This window comes from Neurospora tetraspora (genome assembly GCF_033439725.1).
Source record: "Neurospora tetraspora strain CBS 560.94 chromosome Unknown B0H65scaffold_4, whole genome shotgun sequence".
Lineage (NCBI taxonomy): Eukaryota > Fungi > Ascomycota > Sordariomycetes > Sordariales > Sordariaceae > Neurospora > Neurospora tetraspora.
This window is the reverse complement of record NW_026944386.1, coordinates 3,514,199-3,530,054: the sequence shown is the minus strand read 5'-3', so window position 1 is coordinate 3,530,054 and position 15,856 is coordinate 3,514,199. Positions and strand designations below refer to the sequence as shown.

The window sequence follows — 15,856 nt, the reverse complement described above, 5'->3', positions numbered from 1 at the left end:
GCAAGAAATGTGGCAATTGTCATGGTTTCCCCCAGCCTCATAGGACGACGTCCTCGGCGAACGGATTGGAATATGACTTCCCCTACATCATCCGGCGCTCCCCAAGCTCAAGCCTTGCGGCGAACGAGGTTCACGCCGGAGTTCGGTTCTTCTGGTGACCTGTCGGATGGAAATTGACATCATGGAAGAACGCAAAGGTTCTGGATGGCTCCTTGGTTGCCGAACTGCCTCAGCACTCAACCCTAGCTACCTACAAGTGCAAGCACGAGCTGGCGGCAGGGGAGCACTGGGCACAGGTCCGTGAGGAGAAAAAAGAAGAGAAAGAGGAAGAGTTGGGTGCGACGTCCCGCTTGATATACGAAAATTTTGGATGTGGGGTCTGTGCTTCTGTTGCCAAGCCAGCCCTGCAAGTCTTGGTGGATACCCGTTGCCTTATCTTATCAAATGGCTCCCGTCCAGCCAGTGGTAACGGCCTGGCCTAGGACTTATTTGCCTGCCAGAGTCAGCCTCAACTGACGTCCAGCGGTTCCACTGGCAACTTTCACTGTCCACCACTTCTGATCACTGTGCATCATCCATTCACACGCGACCGGGACTTTAACTTCCTTTCGGCACCCACGTCCGCACCTAGCGGCTTGCGACACCTCATCACCATCGCATATCCTCATCAGAAACCATTCCCACAATGGACGCCGCGTCAATCGAAGAGCTCAACAAGGTGCGACGGGCAATGGGCATGAAGCCTTTGCCTGTCCCCGGCGAAGCGCCCAAGGCTAGATCACCCACCCCCGAAGGCGAAGACAAGGGCAGCACGCTCGAGACCCGCGAAGCCGCATCCTACGACAACTACAATAAGGCCCTAGAGGCAGAAGCCGCGAAGAAGAAGCGTGAGGAGAGAGCCGCCGCTATCAAGAAGGCCCGCGAGATGGCCCAGCGCAACGCCATTCTCGACGGTAAGGGCATCGCCGATGACGTGGAAGACGACGAGCTCGATGCCAAGGCCTGGCTCAAGAACCAGAAGAAGCGGCAAAAGAAGATTGAGGCGACGAAGAAGGCCGAGGAGGAGAAGGCCGCTGCTGAAGCTGCGGCGGCGGCGGCTGAGCACACAGCTAGGGATCTGGCCGGTGTCAAGGTTGCGCACGATATGGATACTTTCCTTGAGAGTGGCGACCAGGTTCTCACGCTCAAGGATACTGGTGTGTTGGATGCCGAAGAGGAAGGGGACGAGCTCGAAAACATTGAATTGCGCGAACGAGAAAAGCTGAGCGAGAGACTCGACCTCAAGAAGAAGAAGCCGCTTTACGACCCTAATGACATCGACGAAACGGGCGAACGAACGATTTTGTCGCAATACGACGAGGAGATTAATGGCAAAAAGAAGAAGGCTTTCACACTCGGTCAGACAATCAGGACAACGGCAACGACAGATTCTTTGGCCGATATCCTAGACAGTGCGCCTGTTCAGAGGAAGGGGCAGACTGTTGATCTGGATATGCTCGGTATGTTATGTCCATCCTCAAATACCCTTACTACATGCTAATTATTGTTCGAACAGACGATGCTCCTGCTCCAGTATCAGATTATATGGACGCGTCCGAAATCAAAGTTAAGAAGCCGAAAAAGAAGAAGACCAAGTCGACAAGGCGCCGAGACGACGACGATGTGCTATACCCAGGAGAGCCGGAAGCTCCAGCAGATACGGAGCAGCAGATGGATATCGATTCGGGGGCTGCGACCTACACGAAAAAGAGGAAGACGTTTGACGAGGACTTTGTCGACGATGACGATCTGCAACAATCCTTGGCCCGCCAGAGATCCGCGGCGTTGAAGAAGCGGAAGACACGACCCGAAGAGCTTGCTAAGCAGCTGCGTGAACAATCGAACCAACCAGAGCCGGAAGCCGCCGAGGCGGGCGGTATCGTTATCGACGAGATCAGCGAGTTCGTTGATGCTCTCCACGCAGAGCGCGAAGAAGAGAAGAAGGCACCAAAGCCAAAGCCTCAACAACGGACAGAGACAGCAGTTACAGCGATGGAGGAGGAATCATCAGACGAAGAGATGGAAGACGCCGACAAGGACGGACAGTCCGAGCGGGCCACATCGCCGTCCGCCGAGCTTCCTACAACCGGTGTCGAAGAAGAGAAGCTCGTGGCCCAAGGCATGGCCGCGACCTTCGCCTTGCTCAAGGACCGCCGCCTTATTGACGCCGAGTCTCGCGGCTCCGAGCTCGTTAAGAACTTCCGCGAAAGCGCTCACTTCAAGGCCGAGCTCGCCCGCCTCATGAAGAAGTTCGACGACGAGACCCGCATCCAGCGCGAGCGCGACCGTGCCAGCGGCCGTCTCGACCGGATGTCGATCCGCGAGCGTGAGGAGTGGCAGCGACAGCAGAACACGATCCGCGAACAGCATCAGGCACGCGTCATAGAGCAGTTGTTCAGGGAAGCGTACAAGCCCACGGTCGAGCTCAAGTATGTGGGCCCCGACGGCCGGTCGCTCGACAAGAAGGAGGCCTTCAAAGAGCTATCGCACCAGTTCCACGGGAAAGGCAGTGGAAAGGGCAAGACGGATAAGCAGCTCAAGAAGGAAGAGGCTAAGAAAAAACAGATGGCCCAGAGTTTCCTTGATGCTAGTCAGAACGTTGGTATGAGCACGGCGGCGTCGCATCAGGGTAAGAAGCGCAAGGAAGCTGGTGTTCGGTTGGCGTAGGGACGACATGGAAGCTTGATTACGATTGGATCTCGGAGCGTCCAGAGACTACTGTTTGGATTATACTAAACGAAACAAGGTGCATACAACCCTTTTTATTCCATCATTCACCTTCAAGTTCATCGGACTCGCTGACACGGAACGAGCGCTCTAGCGTCGTGCACAGGTAAGACGTAGATCGTTCCGTTGAGTTGTGATCCCGCTTAGTTACTGTTGCCGTGAAATCTTGCACTTGTGAACATTCTGCCCATGGCAAAAGCATGGCCACTGGCCGATGCAGGTCACTGGAGTGTCCGATCAAAAGAATACCGTAAGTCACTGCTTAAACCAGCACGGAACGGAGAGAGCAAATGAGTAGCTGAGCTGTCAAGCCCAAAATAAACCATTATTTTCCTGTTGTATCTCTAGGTATACGCATCTCGTAGTCCTCAATGCCTCCGTCCGTCCGTTCGTCGCCAGAGCCACATGCGCTCTTTTGTGGCCATGATCCCCATCCAAGAACTTGGTGCTTCGTCCACCGACTCCCCCATGACCAGGCTCTATGGGATCCATTCTCTCGGTTCCCAAGCTGACAAACCGAATAGTCTTGTCAACCCCAAGAAGCACCCCAAAACGATACGGAAGCTCCGGATTATAGGACGTCACAGCCGGGTGAGGAAAATCCTCGAGGGTGGGGGAAGAGAGCCGACCGAGGAGTTCAGGCTCTGTGTGCTCATCGTCGCGTTGGTGTAATCCCGCAAGTCCCTCCCCCCTCCAATTGTTCTTGCGATCACCCAATTGCGCTTCGTCGCCCGGCAAAATTTTCCCTTGTTTTCCGATGTACCGATATCGTGGTTGGTCGTGGTTCCTTCTTTCTTCCCTCTTTCAACTCCCACCACCACACAGCCAGCCAGCCAAACCCTACCTATCCCATCCCATCCCACTCCGCCATCAATCAAAAAGGGTCCTTGGGTGGTGATGCGATCGCCGGTTGGTTGGTAACAAATCTGAAAAGATCTCGATTTTGCTCTTCTTCTTCCCCCTCTTTCCTGTCCTCTCCACCCCCCACTCTCCCCATTCTCCCCTCTAGTCCCAACCCAACTCATTTACTCATCCTCCAAAATCCTCCCACTCCCCGCGTTACCGTTCCCGTTCCCTCCAAACCTCCTCCGGTTATCGCCCTCCATCCTCGGGCCCCGGGCAAACACGTCCCGGTGCCGCGTCTGCACCCACCACATGAAGATGATGATGGAGAAGAAGAGGGTGACCCAGATCAGGACCATGCGGTTGGATCGCCGGCGGGGGGCGTAGGGGGAGAAGGAGTTGCGGGCCATTTTGTGTGTGTGTTGTGGTGTGAGGGTGGTAATTTGTGGTGGTGGTGGTGGTGGGAGGTATGGAAGCGGTGGGTCGGATGTCGCGGGATAGCTTGAACTTGATATAGGGGGGGTTTAGGTCGACTGGTGTGTGAACGTTAACCCGAGAACTCTGAGGAGAATTAACAGGTTGCTTGGTCGTAGGATATGATGGGTTGAGAAGACGTATGGATCCCGGTCGTCTTGATTCTCCCTCTTGTCGATTAACGAGATGTCGACCAGAGTCTCTTAGGTTCGTAGGAGCTTTGATGTTTGGAGGTTGAGGTGAGAGATGGACGGAAACAAAAGTCAAAATGACGTACGGCTAGCAATGCGCCGAACAGCGAGCTGTAGGCGGTGTTGTCAACTTTTAGGCGGTCAGCCGATAGTGGATCTAGAAGGTGCTGAAAGTTCCCGCTGGGTGGGCCGTGTAGCGGCTCGTGCACTGTTGGGCAGGAACGCCGGGGTTTGTACGGCAGCACACTGATGTCGTTCTTTCTTGTGACGACCATCCATCATGTTTCAACAACCCAACCAACACCTACTTAAGATTTGCTGATGCCTTATCATGGACGCGCAGAGATTCATGAACTCGACATCCGGAACGAACACAAAAAGAAACGCAAAAAGAAAAGCCAAGTTCAGCCGGTCCGGTGCGGTAAACCGTCCACCACCTTGATACCCATTTGTTGGGACGTTATTTCGTCGTTCTGGCGTTGCTGTTGTTAATATCTTTTTATAATTATGAGCTTTAGAATTGGTGGTCGGTCGGTGGGTGTTCGATTCCCGGTTGTGGCTCTTTTTATAATTATGAGCCCGTTGGTCCGAACTTGGTGAAAGAAGGTCTGGTGGAAGTGATACATATACCTGCAGTTGTGAACTTGGAATGGGATGGACGGACACAGAGCGGAGGAATGTTCAGTTGGTGACGGCTGGTGTGCCAACCTGAAGGGGGTGCGAGATGTGATGGAAGGGAGATGTGATGAAGCCATTCATGGGAGCTTGATGACGGGTATAACCCTAACCCGTCAGTTTTTGCGGGCGGTTTTTGCGGGCGACACCTTTCCTCCTGACAGGCTTGACACCACATCGCTATGATTGGCCACGCCGTCAGCATCATGGGAGACTGTCAGATCTGAAGCAGAAAGCTTGGGTCAATGTCAACCACAACACCAAAAGCCAGATCATCGATTCCAGTCAAGGTATGTCTGACGGCTTCCCGTATGATATTATCTAACGCCCCTTTCATGAAACTGAGCTCTTATGAGACGCATTTACCTGTGTCTCGGAATTGCGTCCCATTGTAAGCGAATCAAGGTCCGTGTCTAATAGCGAGCTGCTATTTTACATGTCGCTGTGTCTCTATATTCTGCTTCTTCTGGATTACCAATCTTAGGAAGTGTGGTCTTGAGCTTACCTGTAGTGTGGCACGTCAACGTCAAAGGTTACACAAGCTTAATCTATCTTCTCCCGCTATCTCGGTACCCCGGAGGCACAAATTACCTCCCACGGTTTGCGGCAGCCTGGAAACTCTAGTTCCGTTGAGCATCGGAGGTTGGGACAACTTCTAATCCCGTTGAGCATCGGAGTTTAGGACAACTTCATATGGGAAACCGGGGCATTTTCTGTGTAACTAACTGCCCTCTGGTCGATAGTACTCGCTTCGGATCACATACTTGCTCAAAGGTCACATGTCAGTGTTTTCTGGAGATGAACATCAAGTCTCGTCGTCTGGTAGCCACCGTGGTAGGTATGGTGCTGTGTGGAGGCGAGACCTCATGAGAGGATTTGAGCCGGTTGTAGATTGAATCTGCTGATGCCTTCCCAGAGTGCCGGCCTTTGCATGACGAATCGTTTGCTGGAAGGGACTGACATGCATGAAGATTGTGGCAGCTCGGTGGTTTGTGTTGGGAAGATCAAGTCTACCGTACGTAGGATCTCTCCTATCCAGATGGTCTGGTAATGAACATGAAGCCGGTGAACACGAGCTGCCCTTCAGGTTCGAGTGAAAATTGCCGAGAACAAGAAAAGACATATAAGCATCACTCACCCCCATGGACTTTCCAACAAGCCAGCAACCATCATCAACCATCCCACTACCCCAAACACCAACACCAACGACAACATCAACAACAATTTCCCAACGACCGCCAAAATGCGCCTCTCAATCCTCACCACAATCCTCACCCTCCTCCACCTCCACCTCACCACCGCCGCCATCCTCCCCCACCGCGAGTCCAACATAAAGCTGCTCAAAACCCTACCCAAAACCAACCTAAAGACCACCAGAACCACCCCCTTCCCGCCCCCCGCCAACAACACCAACAGCAACTCAACCACCTACCCAACCCCCAAAACCTACGCCCTCCTGCTCTTCCGCCAATTCGAGATCCTCGACGCCTACGGGGCCGTCGAAATCCTTCAATTCGTCGCCGACTTCCACCCCTTGCGTCTCCTCATCTTTTCCCTTAACCCCCCTTACTCTTCCGGTCTATCACCAGTCCTCACTTCCCCCCCGCCCCCAAATTCGTCCATGAACCCCATGAACAGCAGTTTCTATCCAACCTTCAACCCCACCCATCCGATCCCCACCACGGACCAACAGTGGGAGGAGATGCGCGAGGTGTTGGAGAGTGTGGATGTTCTGATTGTGCCGGGCGGGGAGGGGGTGTATAGTCCTGATTTGGAAGGGGAGGGGAGGGAGTTGGAGTTTTTGAGGAGGATGGTTGGGGAGTTTGGGATTGGTGGGAAGAAGAACGACAAGGATAAATATCTGGTGATGGTGTGTATTGGTGCTGCGGTGGCGGCTAGGGCGGGCGTGCTGGATGGGCGGAGGGCGACTACTAATAAGATGGCTTGGGGCGAGGTGACGCCTTTGGGAGAGAAGGTTAAGTGGTATGTTCTTCCTGTTTTTTTTTTTTTTTTGTTACTTGTCCCTTTTTCTTTTTTCTGTTTAGGTTCGATTGGGGCGTATTCGGGCGTATTGGGGAGAGAAACTTCTTGCTGACAGTGTGATGAAACAGGGTCTCGCCGGCTCGATGGGTGGTTGATGGTAACATCTGGACTTCGTCAGGAGTCACGGCGGTGTTGGATTTGACGTTTGAGTTCGTCAGGCAGATGTACCCGGACGGAGTGGACATGGCATATGAGATTGCTGGAGCGATGGAGCATGAGCCGGTGATGGATTGGAGGTATGATCCGTTTGCTGAACGATTTGGGGTCCCGCCGCAGAATTAGGGTGCGGTGATGTTGGGTGTGGACGGCAAGGGGAAGAACTGAGCGATACTACGTCTTGGATGAAGGGGAGAGTTGGTCATGAATCCAATGTCACGGAAGGTGTAGGGAGTAAACTTGAGTAAGTAATGAGTTGTAAGGCAACTATATATACATTGAGTGACAGTTGGTGTTGGAGTGTCTAAAACAGCCGGTTGATATATATAATAACTTTGGTCTTGCACGCCTCCCCATACAATGATATCTATGTTAAATACACGAGTTCTAAACATACTTCTCCTGTAACCCTTAACAAGTTCCATCGTCTCAAGCATACGAGAAATGCTACACCTTTTATCCCCCACCCATTGCCCAGAACCAAGCTCATCGTAGTAATGTTCCTTACACGGAGGAAGTGTTCAAATCGGACATTGTCAACGATTGTAACGTGACTCTCGTCCCAGCTGCCCTAGCTTTTCGAACGCCTGCTCTAGCAGCCATACAGCCCAAGCCGCCCTCCCTCTGTCGCTCTTCGGCCTTGGAAGCTGGTTGTTTCTTGCTCTCTTTCGATAGATGCCAAGGCGTAACCCGATTCGGGCACCTAGGGCGGAGAAACCTCACACCTTTGTGCACTACCAGCGGCGACTTTTTGTTGAACGTATTTGTAGTTGATGTCTTTGACTCGCCGCTTCCTTAGCCGGTCATCTGAACATCGCCTTCTCTGTCTCCACGAGTCGCCTGAGCCCTTGCCGCTGTCGCCGCTGTCGTCACCTTGCTACCCTTCGCCTTTCCTATTTGGAAGATGTTGAAGATGTCTTGCCACGACTGGATGTTGATGTGTTCAAAGCCACGCCCCTCTGCGACTTGGTCCTCGTACCATTTGAGCGTTGGAACGAACTTGAACTCCATACGGTCCGAAGAGGACCTGGCCCTGGCGAGACGCGCCTCCTCGTAGAGCCTGTTGGTGCATTTTGAGCGGGAACCAGGGGAGAGCTTGGTGCCTCGAGGCGGATGGAAGATGATGCGCACATCTTCGTCTTCGTCGTTCCAGCCGTCGTTGCTATCGACGTCCATGACAACGTCATCGTCGCTGTCTAGACCGACACCATCCATCGGATTGGGCGCCGGTGGGTGCTCCTTCAGAACTTTCCTGAAACCCTTGTTCGGCAACTGCTTCTCCGGTGGAAGATGTTCTCCAATATCTTGCACCATTGCTCTGGTGAACTTCAACGTCATGTCGAGGGGATAAAGAGATTCACATTCACTCGGACAATTGAACCCGCCGAGCCAAACCTGATCAAGGTACGTCCCCCGATTCTTTTTTCCGCAATGCTCACGGACATGTCGAACGACACGCTGTTGCATATCAGTGAGCTCGCTTTCTAACGGTACCTGTGAGCCGGGAAACCATTTCCTTGCGAGAGGATCCCATATGATAAGCTCGCACCGCTTGAATGGATGGGAATGGGGGTTGACAAGCCTGTAAATCGCAAGCCAAGGATGCCACCTGGGATTCTGGTTCTGTGGAGGCTTCTGGGGATCCCACTCCTCCGAAATGGTGTAAAACAGACCAACGTAAGTGTTCCAGGCGTTGTTGAATGAATACGGAAAATGGAACCACTCGCCGATTGTCTTATTGTGCTTAAGAATCAAATCGCCGTAGGAACTCGCCATCTTCGGATCAGCCCACGTCACAGGATATCCGTAAAACCGCAGTTTGGACCCCGGAATTTCCTTACAAAAGTTGTTGAATAGGAATCCTTGAAGAGTTGCCCCATGGTCATTGATTAATATATCGCTTTTGAAGGGGCCGGTCAACTCCAAACTGCCCGCCGCACTTGGTGGATTGCTAGGAGGCAGTTCGTGTGCTGGTACCTGGAGATTTTGCGATGCTTCTGACTGCACAACCTCTGCTACCGCGTCTGGGTCATTGATTGTTGTTCTCAGATATTTTGGAATGCGGACCGTCCGAATCCCCTTCTTGGTGTTTGGATAACCAATACTGTTACACGATCCAACGACATGGAACTTGCGGAACTGATCAGCCCGCAGGGTTGACCACCAGCCGAACCAGTTGACCAGGCTTTGCTCGTCATTTGGGTCGATAGACGGATCCGCATAGATGAGCGGGCTGTGGTCCTCCTCCATTCCACCGGAGGAGTCGAGCTGTCTGGCGCGTATTCTGTGAAGTTCAGAAGCCGCGATGCCGGCTTGGAGCCTAGATTCACATTCGTCAAGACTATGTCCTCGCAGGTTGATCTCGAACTGGGTATCTATGGGAGTCATCCCAAGACTCGGACCCGCGGTCCACCACCTCTCGCGCGAATCGATACATTCTAATGCCAGATCTTGAAGGTACTCATGGATGTTTGAGGCCGTCACCAGACGATAGTAAAAGGAGTAATTCCATTGGCGAAAGAACCAATCGAGAAACTCACGAGCGTGTTCAGGCTCGGACACGAGAAAGCTCGGGGTAAGCAGGATTGCCGTGCGGAATGGCAATATTCGCGTGAGTTGACTGATCCCGGGGGGAACGCTTTCCGGCAAGGACATTGACGGATATAAGGGGTATGCTTCGCTTGGCTCCGTAAAGCACCAATACTCGTCGTATTTCTTGATCAGGTACTCGGAAAGCTTTGGGAACCGGCGAAGACTCCACATCAACGTCTCGTGGATAATGACAACACCAGATGACTCGGCTACACTGGCTCTGAATGCATCCCAAGAGCCAGGTTGGCTGGATATGTATATGTGACAGTCGGGGTTGCAAGAGCGCAGCCATTGAAAAACGACTGAGCGAGTCACTTTCCCAGTTCCTGACTCAGGGAAAGCGAGAAAGAACTTGTGTACCTTTGGGATCTGAGGCTTCCTTGGTAATAGTTGATTGTAATCGAATTTGTACAATCTGCTCATCACCCACGTCATAGTAGGCACTGCCTTTCCATTCGTCTCTGGCAACCTCAGCGGAAGACTAAGCGGTCTGAGCATACTTCCACAGTCCATATCTGAGGAGAATATGACATAACAGAGCGCTGCGGTTAAGCCAGTTGCTACCTCCTGGCCGAACGATTCGATTTGCCATTCCTCACATTTCGTGGGATAAATGAGAAGGTTGTAATGCCGGCTTGAATAGAAAAGACCGAGCAGTCGCGCTTTAAGCTGCTGTGCAAGCTTCTCTATAGCTTCTTTGTTCTCGGACGTTATAGGCCCTTTGGCCAGGCCCCTTTGGAACAAAGGAGGCTTCATTTGTGCCACTGCTGTTTTGGCGAAACAGCTTAGCCGAAACTCTAACGACTTTTGTTTGCCGAAATGTGCAGCCCACAACTGATGGTTATCTCGCGGCACATCGTGAAATGTTACCTCAAAAGGGGGGATCTCGGCGATCAACAGTCTCTTGTTCAGATTTCCCCTCGGCACCCCGTCATCGGACTCGCCGGCAGAAGCAGTGGCAGGCGGTGGATCTGGGCTAGGTATGCGTTGGTGAGCCGTCGAATTTGTGGGCGTAGTTGGCGTTGTATGAACAGGCTCAACGAACAACCCATCAACATCCATCTGTTCCGGTGCCTGAAATATCGTAGTCTCATCATGGCCAGGCACGAAGCGGACAGATTTGCGCTCCTTGGGTTGTCCTCCATCGGATTTTGATTTTGCCAAAGCAGATTTCCTTCTGGGCGGATCCTTGGGTCGAAAAGACAGTTCCTGGCTATTCACGGGTGCCGGTTCGTCTGAGTTGAGCTCAAGTCCAGCTGTGGTCTCGGCTTCTGTTTCGACCTGTGTCCCAGTCATTTGACCACCTGGGGCCGGAATAGGCGTGCTTGATGACGCTGTTGCGTTTAGCGAGATCCTTCTTCCTGTTGGGCCCTCCGTGATGCTGAAGAGGTGAAGCTTTGCTGTCGATAGATCGGGAGGACGATCCTCTTTATCCCTGCCCTTCTTCTCGGCCAGCCGTTTATAACGAAACTTTGTAAATTCCTTTGGAGCTTTGGTTGTGTCTGAAACAGCCTCCTTAAAATTCTTTCGGGGCTTTCTAACTTTGCCTGCTGCAAAGATATTGACACTGACGTTCTTCTTAACAGCCGTTCTTTTGGCAGTCAGAGGCTTCCGAACGCCAGCAGCCGTAGATCGAGACGCAATTGGAGGAGCGGTACGGGTTGATTGGGGCAGTGGCCAAGTCAACCCGTTTGGAGTACTAGGTCGTGGTTTATCCACAGGCTTCCTCGCAGTTCCTTGGTAGCCAGTTGTTGACACGATATTCCGCTCAGGTCGAGGCTTGGAAGATGACGGTTGCGGCGGAGAAGGCCTGTCCGGGGCTTCGGAACTGGGTCTTGACGAGGCTTTAGGTTTGGGCTCGAGAGACGTGGATTCTCGTGTAGTGGCGGTAGTCTTGGCCGATTTTGGTACAGGCTGAGCGATGCCTTTGAATATCCTTTGCTTGGACTTTGACTCTGATTGCGGGCGTGTACCACTCTCTTTAGCCGAGCGTGGTTCCCGATCGTCCTTGGAGACGGGCTCCTCTTGCTCCAAAGCTTCGTCACTGGATTCATCAGAGGACTCGACCTTGAAATTGTCTGGGTCTGATTCCGAGCTTGAGCCATCGAAGGGCTCGGTCAACGGGTGACCCAGTTTCCTCCGCTTCGCGTTGCGACGGCGATGACGGTCGGCCTTTTCCTTCTTAGCCCTATTAACGGCTGCATGGAACACTCGCACATCAAATGGCTCTTCCTCTCCGGCCTCTTGCCTCAGTTTCTTCTCCCTCCACATCTCCATGAGTTCGTCACCCAGGTTGTCCTTGGGCTCCCAAGTGCATTGATATAGCGGATAGCGTTCCCACTTGACTAGATAGACTTTGTTGCCATCCTCGTCCCGTTCCTCGAGGAGGACATCCTCGACCTCGAATTCCTCATCTGGATCGTGTTGCGCGGACGCTGTTGAAGCTAGAGAGATGTTATCGTCCTCGTCTTCGTCGGCAGGGATCGAGTGAGTCGAGTCTTTTGACACTCTCCGGCCCACATTCTTGAACATGTTGAGGGTTTTGAGGGCTGTAAAACGTAGCAAGCTTGAAAGCAGGCGGCCAAGTTGTAATCTTTACAACTTTCGAGGCCGAGGCTCAGAGTGGCAGAGGGCTCATACCTCCCATGCCCGTCACTCGGCGTCCTCGCTGTGGTAGCCACGTAGCTTTTCGCGTTGCCTGAATGACTGTCAGGTAGACGCGCTACTTGATAAAGCTTTGATGACTCGATATAGTTTTTTGTGTGGTATGATATCAACAAGATATCCGATACTCGTTGAGTGACTGAAATTTGTCAGGTTGCTTGATCGGTAAACTGAGAATCGTTTAATGCGTAAACTCGAGAAATGACGGATGATGATTGGTGACGATATTTGCCATGTACCTTTTCTCCGGCGGAGTTAGGAACAGGCAGTGTTTGGACAGGTATTTCTGACCTGAACCTCCTTTGTCGATGATGTTTTAAGCCGACTGCAGATGGATGTTTGAGAGACGGGGTTTTCATGGGATTGAAAGTTGTGAAGGGAAAAAAAAAGGACGAAGGAATTTGGACGCGATGAACAAAGACTCGACTAGACGTGGTGAGGGTGGGGTTTATAGGGACCCACTATTTCTCGCTGGTACCTTCCATAGTGTCAAGTACAAATGGAAGTAGACAGTAAGTAAAAGTATCGGAGTAAGGAAGGTGCAACTAGGCAAGTGTGACGTCGTGATATTAGTTCAAGGTCGCCAACCAATTGGAAGCACAACTCGGTGTTTATATGCTTCCAATGTTGATGTGAACATGGGCTTTCTGATCTGGCTATGATCTCTGTTACGAATGTAGAGGTACCTTTTATGCTTTGGATCTTGCTCCAGGGAAAGAAGGTACTTCCGACTAGTATGTAGCTAGCGAGGTAGCATAAAAGGGCCGTTATATTGTAGATGCTTGCGAATTGGCAAGGAAGGAATAAAAAAAGCATTGGATAGAGGAATAAAGACAGCAACTTTGCCTGCCTGTTAAAATGTATAATATGTTTGTAGCGTTCAGCTCATGTGCATTCCGTATCCGCTCGTGACCAACTGACTGCACTGAGGTTCTTGATGCTAAGTACTTGTATACCTAACTCACATCGAGTAGTGCCTGGTTCACCAGGCAACAAGCATGGGCGTCTGTGCACGTGAAAGTAAGCTGTGTACAAACCCGTTACGGTCGGGCCATCTGCGATTGTGGTTGATGAAGAAGGTAACTGTCATTGGATTGAAATAAAAATTCGATAGTAACCGGGCGCAAGTGGAAGTCTCAGGGGGCACTGTCATAGTGGGAAGAGCGCATATGAGGGAGTGGAAGTGGGAAGAGGGAGTAACAACAGGAAGAAACCCGAAAGTGATCCATAGGAGCATCGTCCCTTCGGCGAGCGTCATCTTTGTCTGATTGCCTGGAGGAAGGTAAAGGGTAGATAATAATGGCGCTTGGTACCTGAATGAGCTTTCGGTGCCCGTGACACCATTCACCTTACTGGCCAGATACTGTCAGATTTACTGGTGTGATTGATTGAATCTGTATAACTAACTCGAGCGCTCTCTCTACAGAAGGTCTGGGGGTCTGGGGGTATCCTATATTTGCCAAGACCTATTAAATCAGGTGGCTAGGACTCTAGCATCTAGCCTATATCTAGCCAGAATACTACCTTAAAATTTGATATACCCCCTTACTTATAGACCTCTTTTACCTCTTTGAGGTCAAAAGTAAAATTATTTATATATTGCTCTCGTCGTTTCATATCTCCAATCCCAGTATTTTATCTAGATCATCGAAATCTACCTCTCCCAGTAGCGGATTATCTCCTCCTCCGCTATCTTCCCGCGGTAATACCTTAACTATCCCTAATAATTCCCTAAATCTCCTATACTCCAAAATACCTAGTGCCTTTATTAATCTATCTATTAGTATTAACTTTATTTCTAAATATTCGATATTAAGAGTCTTTTTCTCGAAAATCTCTCCCCTTAACCAATATTTATAAATATTTATATACCCCATCTTTATACTGAAGGTAGGCATCTCCTTTATAAATACTTTAATAGTTTATTAATTATTATAACCTAGAGTAGGAATAGGATTTTCTAATAAGTTCACCCCTAATACCAATATTAATCAGTTTATAAAGAAGGTTTCCTTAATTACCTTTTCGATTATATATAGCTCTATTTCTATCGTTAATATAATAATTACAATTTATTTAATTACTCTCTAATAAATTAAACTACTATATAGTTTAATTATAAATCCTTAGGAGCTCTTATAATTACTTTTATTATTAATAAACGAGGCGTTAGAAGTAATTTCGAATTTATTATTCCCGCTAAAATAGAATGCATATATCTTTATTATTTTTAAATACTATATAACTTTTTTATTCGCCGCTAAATAAGTAAAATTAGGATTATAATTATATTTAGCTAATTTATTTGACGAAAACGTAAAATTTAATTGAATATTAATTATTACGTATAATAAAGGACTTATATTAATTTAGTATATTCATATCTCTATATAATTAGTAGTACCCTTATAAAGACCTAATTCTTTATACCTTATAAGTACTAAGGTTAGGCGGTAATTAAATTTGAATAGTTTAATAATTTTATTAATACATACTTTTTAAAACAACCAAAAAAAAATTAAAATTTCGATTATATATAATTTTAATACCTAAACACTATTAGAATTTATTTCCTCCTATCAAATAATATTATAACTATAATTCTATCGTATATTTCTTAACCTCTTCTATTTTACTTTTACCGAACGTAAAAATAATATTATCGATATAATATAGTATAAGAATATTAATTTTTTTTATAATATATAGGTCTTTAAGAATTGTTTTAAATCCTATCGATTTAAATACCCCGTTTAATTTTTTATTACTATAGTAAGGAAGTTCGTCGGAAATTATATAAGGCCTTAATGAGTTTGAGAACTTTCCTGGGTATTTAATACCCTAATAGTAGATATATATAAATCTCCTTATTAAAGTAAGTATTTACGATAGCGTTAATTATATTATATTAAATAAATTTAACGTTAAAGCGAATAACGAAAGCGATAATAGTATGAAATAATCGACCCGTAAGGGTAGACGCGTACGTATTAATTCTTATCTTTTTCTATTAATTACCTTTTATAACGAACCTCGCTTTTACCTTATTGAATATCCTATTCTTATTAAAGTTATAAGTATAAACCTATATATAATCGAATATTTATTTGCGTTTAGAATAGGGGATATCCTCGTTCACCTCGATTTACGTCTTTATATTTTTATAATTCTTAAAGTAAATTTCTTCTATTTCCTTAAATTATTAGCCAAGTATATAGTTATTTAAATCGTAATATTTTTTAATTATTAAGGGGAAATTACGTCAGTATACCCTATTAAAACGATCGTATTTCATAATTAACTGTTTGACTTCTACCTTAATAGTTATTTTTTTATTTATTTTAATTACTAGTTAAGCTAATTTACTAACGTTAAAAGCGGCTTCCTATAATTCTTGATAACGAACGTACTAGTTAATGATTCGATCAATAGAATAGTTGGTATAAAGTACA

The 15,856-nt window shown here is 48.6% G+C and overlaps 5 protein-coding genes across 5 annotated transcripts; 2 read left to right on the top strand and 3 right to left on the bottom strand.

The window, feature by feature from the left end:
- Nucleotides 1-521: 521 nt before the first annotated feature.
- B0H65DRAFT_205033 (SART-1 protein) lies at nucleotides 522-3,064 on the top strand. The gene is made up of 3 exons (XM_062821854.1): nucleotides 522-1,499; nucleotides 1,556-2,785; nucleotides 2,861-3,064. The coding sequence occupies exons 1-2, from the start codon at nucleotides 686-688 to the stop codon at nucleotides 2,704-2,706; spliced, it is 1,965 nt and encodes a 654-aa protein (XP_062682019.1). The 5' UTR covers nucleotides 522-685; the 3' UTR covers nucleotides 2,707-2,785; nucleotides 2,861-3,064.
- Nucleotides 3,065-3,640: 576 nt separating this feature from the next.
- On the bottom strand, nucleotides 3,641-4,450 carry B0H65DRAFT_589032 (uncharacterized protein; the record flags this gene model as incomplete). The annotated part of the gene is made up of 2 exons (XM_062831015.1): nucleotides 3,796-4,450; nucleotides 3,641-3,692 (listed from the first exon to the last, which is right to left on the bottom strand). The coding sequence occupies exons 1-2, from the start codon at nucleotides 4,017-4,019 to the stop codon at nucleotides 3,641-3,643; spliced, it is 276 nt and encodes a 91-aa protein (XP_062682018.1). The 5' UTR covers nucleotides 4,020-4,450.
- Nucleotides 4,451-5,885: 1,435 nt separating this feature from the next.
- Nucleotides 5,886-7,609, top strand: B0H65DRAFT_205085 (class I glutamine amidotransferase-like protein). Its single transcript, XM_062821856.1, has 2 exons — nucleotides 5,886-6,932; nucleotides 7,061-7,609. The coding sequence occupies exons 1-2, from the start codon at nucleotides 6,193-6,195 to the stop codon at nucleotides 7,272-7,274; spliced, it is 954 nt and encodes a 317-aa protein (XP_062682017.1). The 5' UTR covers nucleotides 5,886-6,192; the 3' UTR covers nucleotides 7,275-7,609.
- On the bottom strand, nucleotides 7,610-12,583 carry B0H65DRAFT_205050 (uncharacterized protein). The gene has a single exon (XM_062821855.1). The coding sequence runs from the start codon at nucleotides 12,270-12,272 to the stop codon at nucleotides 7,944-7,946; it is 4,329 nt and encodes a 1,442-aa protein (XP_062682016.1). The 5' UTR covers nucleotides 12,273-12,583; the 3' UTR covers nucleotides 7,610-7,943.
- Nucleotides 12,584-13,227: 644 nt separating this feature from the next.
- Nucleotides 13,228-13,762, bottom strand: B0H65DRAFT_466541 (uncharacterized protein). Its single transcript, XM_062826859.1, has one exon. The coding sequence runs from the start codon at nucleotides 13,660-13,662 to the stop codon at nucleotides 13,387-13,389; it is 276 nt and encodes a 91-aa protein (XP_062682015.1). The 5' UTR covers nucleotides 13,663-13,762; the 3' UTR covers nucleotides 13,228-13,386.
- Nucleotides 13,763-15,856: the final 2,094 nt, after the last annotated feature.